This window comes from Sceloporus undulatus, chromosome 1 (assembly GCF_019175285.1).
Source record: "Sceloporus undulatus isolate JIND9_A2432 ecotype Alabama chromosome 1, SceUnd_v1.1, whole genome shotgun sequence".
In the NCBI taxonomy this organism is placed as follows: Eukaryota; Metazoa; Chordata; class Lepidosauria; order Squamata; family Phrynosomatidae; genus Sceloporus; species Sceloporus undulatus.
The window spans coordinates 7,016,025-7,036,759 of NC_056522.1; the positions used below are offsets into that span (position 1 = coordinate 7,016,025).

The window sequence follows — 20,735 nt, forward strand, 5'->3', positions numbered from 1 at the left end:
ATAATAATAATAATAATAATAATAATAATAATAATAATAATAATAATAATAATATAGTTTATTTGTATCCCGCTTTTCCAAAACATGATCAAAGCGGCATCAGGCAGACAGTTATCAATTTAGACTACCATTATTTAATATTATAGCAATAGCAAGTACATTTCTATACACTTAGCAGTGCCCTTAAGCACTGCCTAAGCCAGTGATGTCCAGACTCTGGCCTGGCCCTCCAGATGTTTTGGGACTTCAGCTGCCAGAAGCCTCAGCCACCTTGGCCAATGGTCTGGGATGCTGGGAGCTGAAGTCCAAAACACCTGGAAGGCCAGAGTTTGGATATCAAACTCTGGCCTAAGTGGTTTACAATGTGTAAGCCAGTTGCTCCCAACACGTTCGGTACTCATTTTAGCAACCTCAGAAGGGTGCAAGGCTTTCCAAATACATTTGTTGCTCAAAATTACTATACCATACATACTCTAGAAGCTGCACCAGAACAAAGCCTTGCACGCCCCGGAAGAAGTAATGGGGTGTGCGACCACGGTGTCACACAGCACCACACAGCTGGCACGAGCCCCATTACTTCCAATGGGGCTCGAGCATATGGTCCAAAACGGATCCCCCACATAAAGAAAGGGCACATTGTATTACTATGTTTCAGCTAATGTTTGTTTGTTTGTGAGCCAGCTTGGGTGCCACACCAAGAGAAAGGCAGCATATATATTAACTGATTGATTAATTCAGACTTCCCAAATTTTCCCATGCGTGTGCACATGCATACAAAAACTATTGTTTGTGGGAAAAGGTCACAGATCATTGCTACATTTCTGCTACATGTGAACCTGATAATTCCCAGGAAACCTCAGCCTCTGAAAAATGTACAACTCCTCATTATTGGTAGAAAGCAACAAAAATTAGAGCTTACCTCAAGAGCTTAGCAAGCCCTACTCCAAGCTGGCCTAGTCCTCCTAAAAAACAAAAAATTAAAACATGAACCATCTGAAAAGATTCTGTTCTAGACAGCTTTTGAAATAAAAAACAACAACACAGAACTCTACCCAAAAACCTGGGAGCAGGGAGCAAGTTAGCTTTCCTCAAAGCCATTAGGAATATTTTAGATATGTACACGGGAGAGAAGTGAACTATATCCTATCCTATTTATTTGAATTATTATCTGTGTTGGCTTCCTTTCAGAGTCTTGTCCTCCAAAGCAGCCTAGAAAAAAGCAAGGTACATAGATACATTAGCTTTATTGAGATGACTATGGCACCACACTTCTGCATCACAGATACAACTATGATGACACAGAAGAGAGGTTAGGTACAACATCTTAGTATCATACATCTAAATTAACACTGGCTCATACAATGACCCTCTAGATGTTGCTGGACTGCATCTCCCAGCATTCTCTATCACTTGCTATGCTAGTGAGGGTAGAAGGACTTTCCACTTTATCTACACCTGGAAGGCCACACAATTCCTACCCATGAAGTAAATCGCATCACAAGGATTCCAATAAAAAAGAACAGCTCAGCATCATGTAAAGGCAGTGTTGTGTAGTGGTTTGACCTATGGACTATGATTCTGGAGCCCAGGGTTCGAATCCTTGCTCAGCCATGAAAAACCCTGGGTGTCTTTGGGCAACTCACACTCTCTCAGCCTCAAAGGATGGAAATGGCAAACCCCCTCCGAGCAAATCTTTCCAAGAAACCCCCATGATAAGGGGTAAGGTTGCCATAACTCAGAAATGACTTGAAGACACCCAACAACAGCATCACATAAGGCCAGCAGCACAAAAATACACCCGGGCGAGGGAGGTGCAGAGTATCCCGCTATCTAAGGCAGGCAGACAATAATAATAATAAAATTTTATTTATATACCGCTTTTCCATTGATCAAAGCAGTTTAACAGCATATATAACATACAATATAAATATTAAAACATGAATATATTAAAAATCCCCCCATATACAAATAACAAAACCATATCTCATGCCAGCTCAGCAGTGCTGTCAGGAGGGGAGGGAGAGCATACAGAAGTCAGGAGTCAGGGGGTATACCTGCCCACCTGGATGATGAACTACCATTGGAGCTTGAATTCAAAGACATAGCCATGGCTGCATCCACACTGCAAAAATCATCTAGTTTGACACCACTTTAACTGCCATGGCTCAATGCTATGGAATTCTAGGAATTTTAGGCCTGTTACAGACAGCCCAAATAAAGCTGCTTCGAGTCACAGTGGAGGTATGGTGTTTCAATGATGCAAGTGTCCTAAGAGTCCAGAAGTTGCACCAAAGCCATGCTCCAACCCTAAGGACTGGAGCGTGGCTTTGGTGTGGCTTCTGGACTCTTAGGACGCATGCATCATTGCAACACCATACCTCCACTGTGACTCGAAGCAGCTTTATTTGGGCTGTCTGTAACAGGCCATAGTTTGTTTTGGCACCAAAACTCTCTGACAAAAAAGGTCTAATGTCTCACCGTTCCCAGTATTCTACAGCACTGAGCCATGGCAAAGTGGTGACAAACTGGATTATTTCTGCAGAGTGGATGCAGCCCATGAAAAATCAGAATGGAAAGGGATCTTGTAGCACTTTTGAGATTAATTGAATGAAAGAAGCTGGCAGCATAAGCTTTTGTAGACTTGAGTCTATGAAAGCTCATGCTACCAATTTCTTTCTTTCAGTTAGTCTCAAAGGTACTACAAGATCCCTTTACATACCACTGGAGTTATGCCCTTGTTATGGCCTGGGATAAGGGGAAGGAACAGACCTCCAAAATTGTTCACTGCCTCTCTAATTCAATGTTTACCTAAGATCAGCATATCAATACACATGGCTTGATGCAATGAATAACAAGAAATTTAAACACCATACACAAAACTAATCACAGGGTAGGAGGTACAAAGCAAACTGACCTGTAATTAGTACCCGTGGATGGTCTGTTTCAGAGAAGGATACTGAATGAAAGCTGGCGTCTGAGGTTACTTGCCGGGGTGAGAAACCAACACACCTAACCGGCACAACAGCAATCTGACAGCCGCAGCCGGGTTTCTGCAACACCTGCCTGACAGCACGGCTCAAGCTCTTGATGGCTGGCATTTTTCAAGAGTGCTGAAAGTAAATGGAAAGTATTTTAGTGAGTTAGAAGATATACCACCAACAGAGACTGTTCAAGTAAAGATGATTCTTGAAGTGCTAATGAACTACTCACGCACATTTCTTGTTGGCTACTATAGAAAGGACACTGACTTTGTATGCAAATGATCTCATGATCAATCCCCAGTATTTACACAGGGCTGCAAATGACTCCTGTCAAACCCTACAGAAGTTGTCAGTCAATGAAACAGATGGGCCAGCAGTTGGTTTCCAGGTCCTCAGAACTTGGGCATGTCATCGCCAAACTGGGACATGTCTCAGTCAACAAAGAGTTGGCACTGGATGTTATCCACTTTTTTGTAGTGATAACTGTTTATACAGAGCTAATACTCAATGTGGCAGGCAATTCCCATAGACCAGAGCCATTCTGCAAGCCTGACCTTTGTTCCCTGGACTTCTGAAAATATGACAAGGGGCCTGCAGAAAAAGGCTAATGCCTAAGACTCACAACCCCAATCCAGGAATCCTTCAGCACAAACCTCAATTAAATTTAGGGCTGAAGAATGGGGTATAAATACCATAAATAAAATAAAATAAATACATGCTGTGGAATAGGAAAACCTTTCAGAAGTTACACAAAATTGATGCCCAGGTTTAGAGTTTCAGTTGTCAAACTTCGCACACCTTACTTTACTCACTAAAGCTTAATGCAATTAATTTTTTTGACTTAACAAGATAACTCTGTAAAATTATTCAACCAGAATGGAAAAAAACTGACAATGAATATTTGTTATAACACAATATGCTCACTCTATACCACTTCTAGTGCCTAGACAAACCAGTTATATTTCTGTCATGAAATTTTACAGCTCTGGGTGAGACAAATTTTGAAATGCACACTCCTTTATTATTCATCACATCCATGGACTTGCTGCGCAGTATTACAAGTCCTTGGACACAGCCAGAATTAGCAAGGTTGTTAGCACACCTGTTGGCTATAATTCTAGTGCAGGAGTAAGGAACTGAACTACAGTTTTAGACTTTTGATAAAACTATAGCACTATTCCTTACAATCGGGGGAAATACCAGCCCTCCAGCATGGAAACTACTGGAATTTTCCTGTAGACACCTCCAAGCTGGATTTCTTAGTACCACAGAATCAGAGTTGGAAAATACTACAAGAGCCATCCAGTCTAACCTGATGCCATGCAGAAATACAGCATATCATAAGCATAATTATCACTTAGCAGACTACATGTAAAACATCATCTATGCCCTGTTACTAACATCCAGAGAACAGCTGTATTCTGAGATTGCCTTATTTTTGTACAATACATTTTCCCCCGGCGAATGACTCTTCCCGTGCCTTTCCTCCTCCAGGCAGTAACGTGATGCAATATACTTTCTCAGCTTATCTTCCTTTCTGGCAGTGGTTTGGCAAAGCAAAAGAAAGAAGGGTATTTATCAGGCACAGCCTCTCTGCTAAGCCAATCAGAATCCGCAAGGGAGTGGGAGTTGTCCTCTACATCAAAAGGGTGTGTGCATGTGTGCTCATGATATTACTGCAAGACGGACAAATCAGTTTGTTTGATTTAAAAGAGCGTCACCCCATTACAGGCAGATATAATTCTGAAGGGAACAAGAGGAATGCTGTTTTTCCAGTATAAAGCACGGCTGCACGGAACACTGGGTTTATACTTTATTTGCTCTCCTCCTTGGTAGGAGAAAGCTAAATTAGCGCAGGCTGGTTGACAAAAACAGCAGGCACAGCAGCAGGTTGAAGTGATACTCTAAAATCCACAGCTCAGTACTATAGGTTTAAAAAGAAAGCTAAACACACTCCATAGTACTTCAAACCACACAGCTGGAGGCAACAAGCAGCTACTACTAAGGTTCAGCCATCACCGAAAATAAAAGAAATCAGCATATAAAGCAGACATAGCCAGGGTGACCAAACATCCTCCTTTTCTCAGAAGTGCCCTACATTTCAACCTTCAGCCCTGGAGGAATTCCAAAAGGTCCTCCATACTGAGCATGGCTATGAAGCATGAATTTGCATTTTACCATAGTGTTTTTAGCTTTTACAGCCAGTCCTCCATATCCATGGATTCAAGCATCCAAGGCTTGAAACCATTAAAAAGAAAATTATAAGGTATCTTGGTTTTCCCATTTTATATAAAGGACACCATTTTACTACCTATTATATTTAATGGGGTGTGAACACTGATGTATCCACAGGGGTCCTGGAACCAAAGTCCAGCAGATACCAAGGGCCAACTGTATTTTGTAATGTCCTACATTCTTCTTGAATGTTCTACATTTTGTGATGTCTTATCCTCCTTTGCGGTTGTGATATCTGGGTACACCCTGGATACAGCTCAAGGGTATGATATATATTAAGTTAGAGGCAAAAGAAATCCATGTGACAAATTAAGAACTGCTTCTCCAGCTCACTAGCCTCTCTGACCTAGAGGAAAAAGTCCCACTCTGACAAATGTAAAGTGCACCCAGAACAATACACAAAATGGTAGACTTTTAAAAGTGCTGCCCCACTTATTTATTCCCATGCAAGCGTGATTCTAGCCCAAACCTCTTCAGAGACAGTAGCTGCATCCAAGTTCAGAAATAATCTGGTTTGACACCGCTTTAGCTGCCCTGGCTCAATGCTATGGAAGTCTGGGGATTGTAGTTTGTTGTGGGCTCCAGAGTGGAGCTGTGATTATTTCTGCAGTGTGAATGCAGCCCATGACTCTACATCATCCAATATGCAACTGTATTCTCATTGCCACTGTATACCCATGAGATGTTTGATACCTAACTGGAATACACAACCTTGCCTCTGTTTGTCATTTCAGATAATTGCCTAATTATTAAGAACCAAAATTAGTTTTCTCTGTATGTTTTCCCCCTGGGCTTTTTTATTTTAAACTCTTTGTATTTAAATTTATTGGTACAGTCTCATTTGTCAGAATGGTCAAACACACATAGCTTTAATAGTTCTCATTTAAAATTTAATGGTCTTCTACTGCCAAGATCCTGGTCCATGCCCTAGTGATCTCATGACTTGATTTCTGTAACGTCCTCCTGGCTGGGCTTCCTCTTTCTCACCTCCATCCTTTAATCTCTGTTCAGCATTCAGCTACACGCATTATCACTTCCACCCACCGCTCTGACCATATCTCTCCTGTGTTGGCATCCCTTCACTGGCTCCCTCTCCCTTTCTGCATTCAGTATAAGCTCCTGCTGTCGACATTTAAAGCCCTCCATGGACTGGCCCCTCCTTACTTATCAGACCTTCTTTCTCCTCACCTTCCCACCAGGGCCCTCCGTTCTGGTAGTCAAGGGTTCCTGTCCCAGCCCAGGATTTCCTCTGCCCCATCCTGGATTCGCCCCTTTTCACTTGCTGCCCCTCACTCCTGGAACCTTCTTCCCCCGCGAGCAAGAGCCATCACTTCTTTAACCAGCTTCAAAATGGAGTTGAAAACCATCCTGTTCAGAGAAGCCTTCCCAGCATTGCATAATTGTCGCTTATCATCTGATGTTCTTTTGGTGCCTGTTTATCCAACCATTTCCTGTATTGCTATGTGTTGTATATGTATTTTCCTACTTGAGAGTATATATTTTCCCTGGATGAAGATTAACCTTCCATTTTGAAGCCTCACCCTCCCTCCATTCCATCTGCCTTGGTCCAGGCCTCGGAGGTAGAGAGGAACTGATGGACCTCTTACCCTCTCCCTCCACCACTCCCTTCTCCTTCTGTGTCATGTCTTTTTAGATTGTAAGCCCGAGGGCAGGGATCCGTCTAACTAAAAAGATTGCATGTACAGCGCTGTGTAAATTTACAGCGCTTCATAAATAAAGGTTAATAATAATAATAATTAAAAGATGTGCAACCAGTACTAATAGACTCTTGCCTCAAAGAAAGCAACAAATAAACATAAGATTTGATGCTGTCTGGATAAAACTAACAGCTTTAGTTGTAACAATACCAGCCAACACATAAAACCACACAAACTCTTGGATCAAAAAAATATACAGTGGACCCTTGTTATACGCTGGGGTTTGGTTCCAAGATCTCCCGTGTATAACAAAATCCGTGTATGCTCAAGTCCCATTGAATATAATGACATAGCAAAATGGTGTCCCTCATAAAAACTGGAAAATCAAGGTTTGATAATTGAAATTTATTCTTTTTTTGAACATTTTCAAACCGTGTATGCTTGAATCCGTGTATAAAAAATCCGTGTCTAAGAAGGGTCGACTGTACCTTTAAATAAAAAATTGCTGGTGTTATTGTCGTTGTGTGACTTCAAGCTGACTGACTTATGGTCAACGTCTCCTAGACTTTTCTTGGCAAGATTTGTTCAGAGGTGGCTTGCCTTGGCCATCCTCTGAGGCTGAGAGAATGTGACTTGCCCAAGGTCACCCAGTGGGTTTCCATGACTGTATGAGGATTCAGACCCTGGTCTCCAGAGTCATAGACCAACATGCAGATCACTACACCATGCTGGCTCTCCTGTCAATATTAATTACCTGCATCTGTTTTTATCTGTGTGCATACACTCAAGTCACCTGTCAACTTATGGCAACTCCATTAATTTCACAGGGTTTTCTAACGCAAGGACTACTCAGAGATGTTCTTATCAGTCAGAGGTGGGTTAAATGAGCCTTCAGAATAAGAAACTTTGTGGCTTTCTATTGCAGCAGGTTTTTCCAGTCACCAGACGCTCTATTAAAATTAAACAACGCTTTTAAAAGGTAAAAAGCATGGAAACTAAACAAACCTACTACTTGAGAATGTTGCCACTGTAGCATTAGTTCCACTTGATTTCTCCAAAGCAGGCTTAATTGTGGAACCATCTGTTGGGAACAAACCCTACCTTCTTTGTTTGGTAACTTCTGTTTAATGGTGTCACTTTCACTGCAAAGGAAAATCAGCTGGAAGGGGAAGCAGACAGTATATTTGTGGTAGTATACAGTACTTTCAAAAGACGTCCAACGAATGTGGTTTGACCCATCGAGATTGGAGCCAACAGATGAAAAAACACAGGAGGCAATTATAGCAATCTATTGTAACTGTTTTAGCCAGTGATGTACTTTGACTGCAGCTCTATTAAAGATTGCAAAAGCCATACTGAGGCAACACATGAATTAGGCCAACCACAAAGTCACAAAATAGCACACAAGGTTTCAGGTTCTCCAGAATTCTGCAACAGATCAGACAACAAGCAAGGTACTATATACCAGAACAAAACAAGAGGTCTGTGTGTAAGATATAGGATCCATGTTTAGTGGAAAGAAGGGTTATTTATTATTTAGAGCATCTGTTTATAGTCTTGAGAGGTACTGATGGGTTGATAGGCAATGTTCAATCAAAACAAAGATTTAACACAGAGAAATATAAAACAGAGTAAAGCACCTCTTTACACATACAGTATTTTTAAAACCATAAGCATCTAGAACAGCCAGAGCAGCCAGTCCAGGTTTTAAGGAGCAAAGTCTTCTGAGGATGTTTTAAGAATGCTGAAGGCATTCAGATTACAATCTAGTACAGTATATGCTGCAGTAGGGCCTAAATACACTAAAGGCAACAGATCCTGCCTAACCATGGAAGCTAAGCAGGGTCAGCCATGGTTAATACTTGAATGGGGTATTGCCAAAAAATACCAGATGCTTTTAAACTATAATTTCAGAAGAAGGAACTGGATAACCACATTTGAATATTCCTTGCCTAAGAAAAATCCTATGGAATTCATGGGGTCTCGACAGACGACTTGAGGGCACATGCACACATATGCTGCAGTGCTGGTTGCTGCCTAGGGCTTCACGGAAAAAGAGAGAGAGAATACCCTCATTTCTGAAAACAGAGACTCCAACTGTGATCCTGATTTGCCTCTATACTTTGCTATAGACATAGGTTTATTGGTTGGTTCCTACTAAGCTAGGAAGGTTCTAATACCACCTTAGCCAACTCGTCTTCTATCCGAGCCACTGCCATACAGACCTTTTCCAGGAAAGAAGAATCACTGTCTCTAATGTTTACTACTATGAGAAGTAAACTATGCACCTGTGAGCAGGCACAATACTCTACAAGATAGTCCAACTGTGACCTTCAAGGTGTTGTTGGAGTGAAGCCATCTGCTGGTCTCATAAGCTCTAACCAACAGGGGATGGGACAATGGGAGATGCAGCTCAGCGACATATAGAGTTGCCACACAGTTTGCCCAATTGTGCCTTACATAGGACACATATTACAAAAATGGAGATTGGTACTTCAGCCCTTACAACATCATCATCTCTTTCTCCACTAAAGGCCTATCATCATGACAGCAGGGCAGCAATAGTATCTGGCCAGATGCCTTTCTTTTAGTTGTCCTTCCTGTGCCAGTTAGCTGCCCAGACTGGTTTCAGGTTTGCCACTGTAGGCTTTCTCTTTCTGAATTCTGTTGCAAAACTTTTTCATGTGAACTCGCTAAAGCTGCTGGTTCTGACTGACCAAAGTAACTAAGAACAGAAGAAGAAAAGCTGGCTGGGTGCAGACTGACCCCAGACAACTCTTTGTTAAAGGTTTATGCCTCCTAATTACCTTGTTCATTACAGATACTGTATAGCATTAGACTTCATCAATTAGATTCTCTCCTGTTTGAAATTTATTTCATTTTGGCTGGAACTGGTTTCACACGCAGACACCAATCTCAAGGACAGGGATGACTTTTTTTCAATAAAACAAGCAGGGAACAAATGAAGCATATATTAAAAGAAAAAGAAGGAAGAACTGTTTGCATAGCAGACGTTCAGAGCTGCTCTCCATCCAGGTGACATTTGCAGGCAAACAAAACCTTTTGGGTTAACTCAGCTTTCATTTTGTAGTCAGTTGCATAAACAAAATCTGCAACACTTGAGTAATAATACTGCTACAGCAATTTAACTGCAACAAACTTCAGTTCTTTTAAATAACTTTTTATATTTTTCTAATTTTGTTTGTTTTTAAATTGTTTTCTGGTTTTTATTTTATTGTTTACCGATTGCATTGTTTCCCCCCGGAGAGAATTGCCCAGCTACACTCAAGTACGAAAGTACAGTGCAGTCCAATCCATTTTACTCTGAAGTAAATCAGTCTGTGTGCAAGAATTGTTCCAGGTAAGCTGATATGAGACTTCTGCTCAATTCAATTAATTTTAATTGAACCAAAAAACATGAGTTGACTAATATTGTACTTTAACTCGTATCTCATCCATCTAGCTTTTAGGTTGAGCACAAACAGTTACACCTGCTGGAGTTTTGTTAAGTTTTTTGGCATCATTTTCATTTGTTTCATCCTATAGATCTTTTTTGTCACATTCCCCTAAACTTTACCCTCAACTTATACATGGGTCATATCAAAATCCATATTATTATTATTATTATGGTTTATTTATATAGCGCTGTAAATTTACACAGCACTGTACATACAATCTTTTAATTACAGTAGATGGTTCCCTGCCCTCAGGCTTACAATCTAAGAAGACACGACACAAAAGGGGAAGGGAGTGGAGGATGGAGCCAGGTGCCTTCTGGGAAGGGCTCAGTTCCTTTGGGGAGGCCTGGTGGGATTGGCCCACCCCTCTCTCCTTCAGAAGCCAGGAAGGAGCCAGGTGCCTTCTGGGAAGGGCTCAGTTAGCCCCCAAACCTGTCTTCGATTTATATATGAGGTCGACTTATAGTCAAGTATATAGGGTAGCTCCTTTGTTACACGCTCATAAGTTTTGCCCTCGACTTATCCATGGTCACATAAAAATCCATGATTTTAGACCCAAAACATACCCTTGACTTATACATGATGTTGACTTACAGTCAAGTACATACAACACTCACAAGGACCATAAATATTTATTATATACTAAGAGTCATTTCGCCCAGTATACGATTGATGTAACAGGATTTTATTTGTAGCCCTTTGGCAACAGTGGACTGCATGCTGCTGTCATTCATGTTTTCACACAGGTGTACACAGTTGTTTCTCCGAGTCGGTTACAGCAAGCTGCTTTCCCAAAACTGCTGTAACACTGCAATTCCCTTTTTAAATTTCAAAACGCTCTTAAATTACAGCCTATAACTCTTGACTCATGGCAGCCAAGGACTATAGTAACCTCTGGCTCCCACCCGACATGAAGCAATATTGCTAGTTCAGCAGTTTGCAGGCACGACAGGCACTAAAACTGGCATTCTGGCCTCCCTTTGACTCTTCAGCTGCTGCAGGAACATGATGCTGCTGTAGCAATATGCATAAGCTTTCTCAAGCCCAGAAAATGAAAGCTAGGCAGAAAGTTGAAGGCAAAGACATTGAATGGTGATGTTAGAGGTATGTATAATTGTATATATGTATGTATACACATTTATTAATGAATGGTTTCCTCCTGGAAAGGAAGACCAAACACCATCAGCATAATTTTGATTGCAGGGATACACTGTTAATGTACAATGAACTTTTGTAGCACTTTTCAACAAAGTGTTTTGGACTCCAAAATCAGCTATTAAAATATTCTTCATGGATAAATCCCTTATTATAAGAGCCAAAGATTGTCCTCCTGCGCAAAGTGTGTCAGGTTAAATCACAGCACAGACCCAGTCAAGAGCAAGTGAATTATGCTCCTGTATAACTGAAGTAACAGAATTTCATGCGAGTCAATCACAATTTCATACAGGTCTACAGTAGCTGGTAAAGTGACCACTTTCTTAATGGCCAACCACCCCAGCAGCCATATTTTATTCATCCATTCTGCTACCAATTCTGGAGAAGGAGACTGTGTGTTGTGTGCCTTCAAGTTGTTTCTGACTTATGACAAACCCTAAGGCAAACCTATCATGGGGTTTTCTTGGCATGATTTGTTCTGAAGAGGTTTGGCATTGGTTTCCCCTGAGGCTGAGAGGATGTGACTTGCCCAATGCCATCCAGAGCGTTTCATGGCTGAGCTGGGAATTGAACCCTGGTTTCCAGAGTCGTAGTCAAATACTCATATCTTGCTCTCACTGGTACGTTACTACTGCTAAATATCCAGGTAGGCTCTACAGCACCAAGGGAAATGAATCGAAAAACAACAACACACAGAGGGACACAATTCTGGTCCTAATATGCAAAAGATTTTTTTTTAATTGTTAGTCGCATTCAGTTGTCTTTAGACAAGATGCTATCATTATTGGGCCAGTTATAGAATAATAGAAAAACATTAAAATATAAGAAATATCCAGAGAGTGAGCTGTGGTATGGATTCATCTGGTTTTGTGTTTGTAGGGGGTGGCATGTTTGGTGGGTTGGGAGCTCACGTCACTCACACGAGACCCCATACAAACTGCATTTTCCCCTTATGAGTGTGTTTTTGAACCTTTAAAAAGTGGAAGTTCCTTCCTGCTTTTTTGAAACACTAAGGAGTGTCACATTTTGATAAAGCAAGGTCTTGTCCCTTGCTTTAGAGAAGAAATGTCATTCCTAGAGGTTTCTGGGACTACAACTGTGGCTATTTTGAAGGGGGAAAAGAACAGCGCAGGAACTGGGAGTCCCAAAACCAGGTGTTGCCAGCCTGGCTTGGTTTCAGCAAAAAGAATGAGTCTTGTGGCATGACAGACTGCCAGATTTACTATGGCACTGTAGTCCCCATAAAACTCAAACTTCCTCATTAGAACCCTTTCTCCACGTTTCCTTCTACATCTAAGAAAATGCACCTGATTAACAGGGAAAGTATGGTCTCAGGCTGCATCCATACTGCAGAAATAATCCAGGTTGACACTGTCATGGCTCAATGTTAGGGAATTGTAGGATTTGTCATTTTGTAGTTTAGGCTATTAGAGAGCTCTGGTGCCACAACAAACTGTAAAACATAGGAATCCATAGCATTGGGCCATGACAGTTAAAGCGGTACCAACTTGGATTATTTCTGCAGTGTAGATCATGAGTATAAAGCAGTCATCATGCCCTGATTGTGAAATATCCTTCTCCACAGGGAGGTTTGGCTGGCAGAGACGCCAGGCAAAGACCTTTTAACTCTTTGAAGTCTTCTAATAGAAACTGTTTTGTCATCACTGGGTTCATATATTGCTACTGGATTTCACAACCTGTCTTTTTTTATCGTCAGCAGTGTGATGCGACAACTAAAAAGACCAATTTGATTTTAGGCTGCACCAACAGAAGTGTAGTCTAGATCAAGGGAAGTCATAATGACACTATATTCTGCTTTGGTCAGGCCTCACCTGGAATAATGTGTCCAGTTCTGGGCACCACAATTCAAAAAGGATGTTGAAAATTTGGAGTGTGTCTAGAGGACAGCCACCAAAATGGTGAAGGGTCTGGAAACCATGAAGCTTTATGAGGGGAGACTTAGAGAGCTGGCTATGTTTAGCCAGGAGAAGAGAAGGTTACGAGGTGATATGGTAGCCCTGTTTAAATATTTGAGGAGATGTCATGTTGAGGAGGGAGCAAGCTTATTTTCTGCTGCTCCAGAGAACAGGACCCAGAACAATGATGCAAGCTATAGGAAAAGCGTTTCAAGCTCAACATTAGGAGGAACGTCCTGACAGTAAGGGCTGTTCGACAGTGGAACACACTGCCTCAATGGAGAGTGGTGGAGTCTCCCTCCTTGGCGGTCTTTAAACAGAGGCTGGATGGCTATCTGTCGGGAGTGCTTTAATTGAGATTTCCTGCATGGCAGAATGGGGTTGGACTGGAAGGCCCTTGGGGTCTCTTCCAACACTATGACTATAATTCTAAGATTTTACCAATTTCTCTATTTCATTTAGTCATAAAGGTGCTACAAGATCCCTGTACAGTGAGCCTGCATCATGTGCTGTTACACTAAACGCAGCTTTCAGTTTATGCTGAAAACTGCGTGATGGAACAGGCAATGATATGCGCGCCCTTGGCGTGTGCACCGCACCACACAGCGTGCACGAGCCCCATTGTTATCAATGGGGCTCAAGCATATGCAGTATTTGCCTTACGTGGGATGTGTGTCAGGAACGAATCCCCGTGTAAGGCAAGGGCGCAATGTACCATATGTACTTGATTATAAGTTGACCTCATGTATAAGTCGAGGGCAGGCTTTGGAGCAAAAATTATGGATTTTGATATGACCCGTGGATAAGTCAAGGGTAAAATTTAGGGTCATGTAACAAAAGATGTAAAGGAAAACAATACCAAAGAACTTGCAGAATTACAGGAGGCATAACAGTTTGTGCTCATATTAAAAGATGGATTGATGAGAGAGTACAGGGAAGTCAGTGCTTCCAGGACAGATCACTCTCTTGCTTTTTACCAGGGTATGGTTCCCTTTCATATAATGAGTTAAAGTACAATATTTACATTGACCCATGGATAAATCGACTCAGATTTTTGGAGTCACTTGTTTTGACTAAAATTTCTAGACTTATACATGAGTATATACAGTACGTACCAGTGGAGTGATAACCCTTGTTAAGGTCTGGGATAAAGGGAAGGAACAGACCTCATATCCAAAATTGTTCAGTGCCTCTGTAATTCAATGCTTACACAAGATCAGAAAAATATCAATAGACATGGCTTGATGCAATTAATAACAAGAAATTTAAGAGACGTTGAAGAGGTGATATGATAGCCCTCTTTAAATATCTGAAGGGGCATCGTATTGAGGATGGAGCAAGCTTGTTTTCTGCTGCTCCAGAGAACAGGACATGGAGGAATGGATTCAAACTACAGGAAAAGAGATTCCACCTCAACATTAGGAAGAACTTCCTGATGGTAAGAGCTGTTCATCAGTGGAAGACATTCCCTCAGAGAGCAGTGAAGTCTCCTTCTTTGGAGGTTTTTAAACAGAGGCTGGATGGCGATCTGTTGGGGGTTCTTTAATTTGAGTTCCTGCATGTCAGGTGGTTGGACTGGATGGCCCTTGGGGTCTCTTCCAACTCTATGATTCCCCAATTGTCATCATTTTTAGTAACATTATTAAACTGTTTTTCTCTTGTGCATTTGATTTATTATTACGAACTACTGTGGGAATCTGTTTCAAGGGGATATAAATATCTGTGACGAATAGACTGTACATAAGATATCCCACCAGATGGCAAGAGCTTTGTGCGTCAGAGTGAAGGGCTCCCAGCCTTTGCAACCAGGGAAGGGAAGGCTACAGGGAGAAAAAAGGAGAATGCCTTGCTGTGCTGTCAAAACCTTTAAAGTGGGAATTAAGGAGACATGAGGAAGATGACCCAACCAAAGTCACAGAAGATGTCTCTCCAAGAGGGATGCTGAAAGAAGATCAGGGGCCCATTATGTGGCAGCTCACTGGGAGAAAACATGGTTTGCTACTTTTATCTGCTGAACTGAGAACAACCAGAGCCCTGAAGCAGCATGTTATTCAGCTGCAACGCATTATTGGGTGGGAGGAAAGAGATGTAACAGTCCTCCTATTATGTTAAAGAGAGGTGGGTACAATGAGTAATATTTACTCAGCATTACCAAGTTATTCTTTAGGGTAATGTTGTGTAGCCATTTTTCAGATTTTAATTTTTTAAAGAAAAATAAAGCATGCGCCGCTCTTAGCAAAACCAATAATGCTAATCTAGGTCCAATTTACACTGCAGAAATAATCCAGTCTGACACCGCTTTAATTGCTCTGGCTGAATGCTAGGGAATTCTGGGATCTGTAGTGCTGTGAGACGTTTAGCCTTCTCCGCCAGAGAGCTATGTTGGCACAATAACCACAATTCCCAGAAATCATTCAAGGGTAGTCATGCTGGCTATATAGCAAATCCAGTAACATCAAAAAATCCAAACAGTGATATCTTTATGGGTCCAACCAAAATGCACTATAAACATGTTGCAAGCTTTTGAAGCTTCACTAGTGAAGATGTTTAGTGGCTTGTATACTTCCTAAGTGGCCTAAATACACAAAAGGCATTCCCACTTGGACATGAAACCCACATTGAGCAAGTCACACTCTCTCAGCCCCAAAGGATGGCAATAGCAAACCCCCTCTGAGGAAACCCACTAAGAAAGCCCTGTGATAAGTTTGCCTTGGGGTTGCCATGAATCAGAAATAACTAGAAGCCACACAACAACTTTGAAAACTACAAAATTCATACATCTCAAACCTTTTAAAGAAGCCAGAGTTCAGGCAAACAGTTAATGCAGCTTCTGAGCATGCGCAAAAAAACCCCAAACAAATCCCAGATTCATTTCAAAAATTCCTCTGTCTACCAACCCATTTCCCCCATTTAAACTAAGGAGGGAGGCCAAATAAATAACTAAACAAATATAATCAAAGAGAGCAAGTGTGGTAGAGACCAGGCACCAAATTAGGAGGAGTAGCTAATACTCCAGAGGACAGGATCAACATTCAAAATGACCCAAAGCTAACAAAATGGAATTCAACACAGAGAAATGTAAGGCACTGCACTTAGGGCTGAAAAATGAAATGCACAGATATAGGATTATGGGGGACACCTGGCTTAAGGAGACTTATACATCTGAAAGGGATCTGGGAGTCCAAGTTGACCACAAACTGAACATGAGTCAACAGTGCAATGCAGCAGCTAACAAGGCCAATGCGATTCTAGGCTGCATCAATAGACATATAGTGTCTAGATCCAGGGAAGTAATAGCGCCACTGTATTCTGCTTTGACCAAGTATTCTCCAACGATCCCCTATGGGCTAGGAGCCCCCTATGTTTCCCAACGGGGAAGGATACAATAGCGCTATAAAAAGACACACACAATGGGGACCTGAGCCAGAAACCCGCTTTAAGGAAAGGCAAGACAGGAGCCTCCCTCGCTTGCTCACCTTCACTTTTTCCCCGCCTCTAAGTCCCTTAAGACCTCCTCCTGCTGCCGCCGCCGCGCCAGGAACCGTCTGAACAGGCGATGCCCCGCACCTGTCCTTTTATACCCCGACGCCGGCTCGCGTCATCAAGCCCCGCCCACTCGCGCCTCGCTCCGCGGCTCCTGATAGGCTGAGAAGCAGCCGGCACCATTACACTCCCCCACCGCGCCCCCCTCCCAGCTATGCGGAGGGAGGGGGAAAGGACGCGTCCGTCAATCAAGCGGCAGAGGATGGGTTGGGCGCCTGGCGCGGTTGCTACGGCAACCTCTTTGGCGAGGCCTAGCGCGGAGCCAAGCCTGGCGCAGGGGAGGGCGGGGCCTGGGGAGTTGTGACGTCATAGTTAGGTGACGTCAATGTTCTGTGTTTTTTCTGACGTGATTTCTATTTTATTGACATATTAATCAAATCTATGAATAGCCAAATGCTGCCGAAGTCAAGGCTGCAAATGCGGAGGGCCTACTGCGCTGTATAATATGATGCTCTGAACTCCATTGGTCTCTGGGCTCTTTTGCTTTGCCCTCAGCATTTGAAGGTTGTCGGTAACTACTGACTGAGGCCCAAAACACACGGCAGACATGAGCTCTCTGACGGAGAAGGCTAAATGCCCCACTACAGTTCCCAGCATCCCCTGCCATTGGGCCAGCAGGGCATTAAAGCGGCCTCAGACTGGATCCTTTCTGCCGTGTGTTTTGGACCTCAGGCGCCAGTTACCAAGCAGGGTGCCCTGGCTAGTTATCGATGGGCCCTTGTTAACTTAGGAGTGTCTTTGAATGGCTTTATGGCGTTGGGAGAGAGCAAAAGAATAGCCAAACCCCAGGAGCCCTGGATCTGGTGAGGAGCCAAGGAAAGCAATGCTTCCCCATTGAGGCTCTCAGTCCAGCCGAGAGCTCAGAGCCCTGGAGATGGACAGCTTCAATCTGAAGACACTGGGCATTTATAGGGCTTCTTAGCTGAAGCGAGCATTTGTCAAGTAAAGGCCAGGCGCGCAACAACCCTCTCCTGCCCTCCTCCCTCTTTGCACATCTCCCTCTGGGAACAGGGCCTGCTTGGCTGTTGCAGTATTATGGAGCATTGGCTTGTTTTGGTCTAATCTCAGGGCCTTTAGAGATATCACCATTCTTTTAGACAATTCTCCCTATAAGCCTACAGCAGTCTCTGAAATATCACAGAATCACAGCGTTGGAAGAGACCCCAAGGGCCCTGACCCAGTCCAAACTCTCAATATCCAAGCATCCCTATTGACAGATGGCCATCTAGCCCCTGTTTAAAGACCTCCAAGGAGGGAGACCACCAATCTAACTGTCCACTGTCCAACAGCCTTTACTGTCAGGAAGTTCCTCCTAATGTTGAGCTGGAATCTCTTTTCCTTCAGCTTGCATCCATTGTTCTGGGTCCTGTTCTCTGGAGCAGCAGAAAACAAGCCTGCTCCCTCCTCAATATGCAACTTAGCAAAGATTAACAAATCTTAGAGCAAACTGTTCTCTGTCCCTTAGGAAAGTAACTGTAATAATACAAAGCCTGCTTAAAATGTAGGATAAAAGACCCTAAAGATGTATTTCGTGCTAACAATATGGACATTGCCAAATAAAAAGCTCAAAACCTGGAATACTGTGTCCAGTTCTGGGCATCACAGTTCAAAAAGGATGTTGAGAAACTGGAGCGTGTCAAGAGGAGTGTGAACAACACGGTGAAGGGCCTGGAAACCATGGCTTATGAGGAGAGACTTAGGGAGCCAAGTATGTTTAGCCTGACGAAGAGAAGGAAAAGAAGTGATCTGATAACAGGATGCCATATTGGAAAAGGAGCAAGCTTCTTTTCTGCTGCTGTAGAGACTAGGACCCAGAGCAATGGATTCAAACTACAGGGAAAGAGATTCCACCCCAACATTAGGAAGAACTTCCTGAGAGTAAGGGCTGTTTGACAGTGGAACACACTCCCTTTGAAAATGGTAGTCTCCTTCTTTGGAGGTCTTTAAACAGAGGCTGGATGGCCAGCTGCTGGGGTTGCTTTGATGGTATCTTTCTGGTGGCAGAATACCCTTAACTCCGTGATCCTAAAATGCTCTTATCAATATAAACTCAATCTTCTTTGCTATGCTCCAAATGGAAGACATTTAGGAATTCCTCCTGGACCAAGGGCAGGTCCTGGAAAAGGAGGATGTCTGGCCACCTTGTCGGGTAGCAGGTGGCCATGGAGGGAGTGGCAGGTGAGTGAGGCAGCAAGGGAGGACACAGCAAGCCACCACAAGCTCCACTGCCACTTGTAACCCTTTTCCATATACCTACACTGGATGACACCAAACCCAGTGATGCCAGTATAGAGTGAGTGTTCTGTTCTGGGCACCACAGTTGAGGATGAATACTGACAAGCCTGTGCCTGGCCCAGAGGGTTACCAAGATAGGAAATGTTGTGAAATCCAAGGCCTGTGAGGTGCAGCGTAAAGAACTGGGTATGTTTAGCTTGGAGAAGAGAACATGGAGAGGTCATGATAGACATCTTTAAATACTTGGTGGGATATCATGTAAAAGATGGAGCAACCTTGTTTTCTGCTTCTCCAGGGACTAGAATATGAACAAGTGGATTCAAATTATGAGGTTCCACCTAAACACTAGGAAGAGCTCTCCAGCAGCGGGCTCTCCACCTGTGGAGGTCTTTGAATAGAGACTATGGCGGGTTATAGACCGCCGCTTTGAGGCGGTCTCCCACCGGCACCATTTGCTCCGTGAGGGAGCCGCAGCAGCCACACCGCGCGGAGCAAAAAAGAGCCTCCATTTTGGAGCTTCTTCTTGCGGCGCCTCTATGACGTCACGAGGCGCCTGGGGTGGACTCGCGACGTCATAGATGCTGCGCGACGTCCGGACGCACAGCGTCCGATACGTAAAGATGGTGGCGCCCGTATGAACAGAGCGCTGCCATCTTGTACATATTCTATACGTACTAGGGTTAATGGCGGTGTGTAACCCGCCTGAATGAGCATCTTCTGTGCTTGTTGTGTATTCTTGCATGGCAGCAGGGCTGGATTAGATGGCCCTTGTGGTCCTTTCCAACTCTAAGATTCTATGTGTGTTATTTTAATTGATGTCTTCGGGGAGTAATTTATTTTGAAATGTACACGGTTGTAACTGTTGTCATTTTAAAAGCTGCCAAAAGTTGCTTTGCTTTTGACCATCCAAGGTTGTTTCTGACCACCACTATCTCAACTACTCATTATGGAAAAATAGATATCTGGGTTTTCTTACCTGTTACGACTGCATCCCACTTTCCTCCCAAACGATGCCCCAGGCAGGGGTTCTTCTTCCCTTCTCATGTCTCTCAGATTGAAGGGTGAAGGAGAGGTGATTTTTGATCGGTGGGACAAGGACATCACCTCCAACCCTCCCTTTGATGCAATCTTCATTAGGTCCGGAGGATGGATTTTCTCAACAAAATATATATTGTTAAAACCCACCCCTGCTGTAATGCAAAGCATTTGTGTGCAGTTGGTCCTTGACTAGATAACTAAGATGCATTAGATTTACAAAAGATTTGTTCCTGGTGGAAATGAGCATGGCTTCAATTTCATGTGCTGTTAAACCCTTGAGGAATAGTGGTGGGGTTGGCTGTTGATAGTATCATGGAGTGCCTGAATTTTTGAACTCGCTTCCCAGAGAGGAGCAAGTTAAGTTCTGACAGCAAGTTGAAACATTTTTCTGCCACCAGGCCTTTAGATATAATATGTTGTGTGAAATTTGAAGGTTTTTAAAGATGTGCATAGAGTTTTATTTTTACTGTTTTACTCTTTACTTCTTTAATATGTACTTTTAAAAATGCTTTTATC

General features: G+C 42.9%; 1 protein-coding gene across 5 annotated transcripts in view; it reads right to left on the reverse strand.

Moving 5' to 3' along the window:
- Nucleotides 1-16,980, reverse strand: part of LOC121920002 (L-threonine 3-dehydrogenase, mitochondrial-like) — a 23,627-nt gene extending 6,647 nt beyond the window's left edge. Inside the window, exons 1-3 of one of the 5 annotated variants that reach the window (XM_042447085.1) lie at nucleotides 16,880-16,980; nucleotides 2,915-3,110; nucleotides 920-962 (exon numbers count right to left, since the gene is read on the reverse strand). In XM_042447085.1, coding sequence (XP_042303019.1) covers nucleotides 920-962; nucleotides 2,915-3,098 — 227 coding nt within the window. In that variant the 5' untranslated portion in view covers nucleotides 3,099-3,110; nucleotides 16,880-16,980. Of the gene's footprint in view, nucleotides 1-919; nucleotides 963-2,914; nucleotides 3,111-4,382; nucleotides 4,571-16,879 lie in introns of those variants that run through there. The other 4 variants (XM_042447081.1, XM_042447084.1, XM_042447082.1 and 1 more) reach the window with 4 other exon arrangements.
- Nucleotides 16,981-20,735: the final 3,755 nt, after the last annotated feature.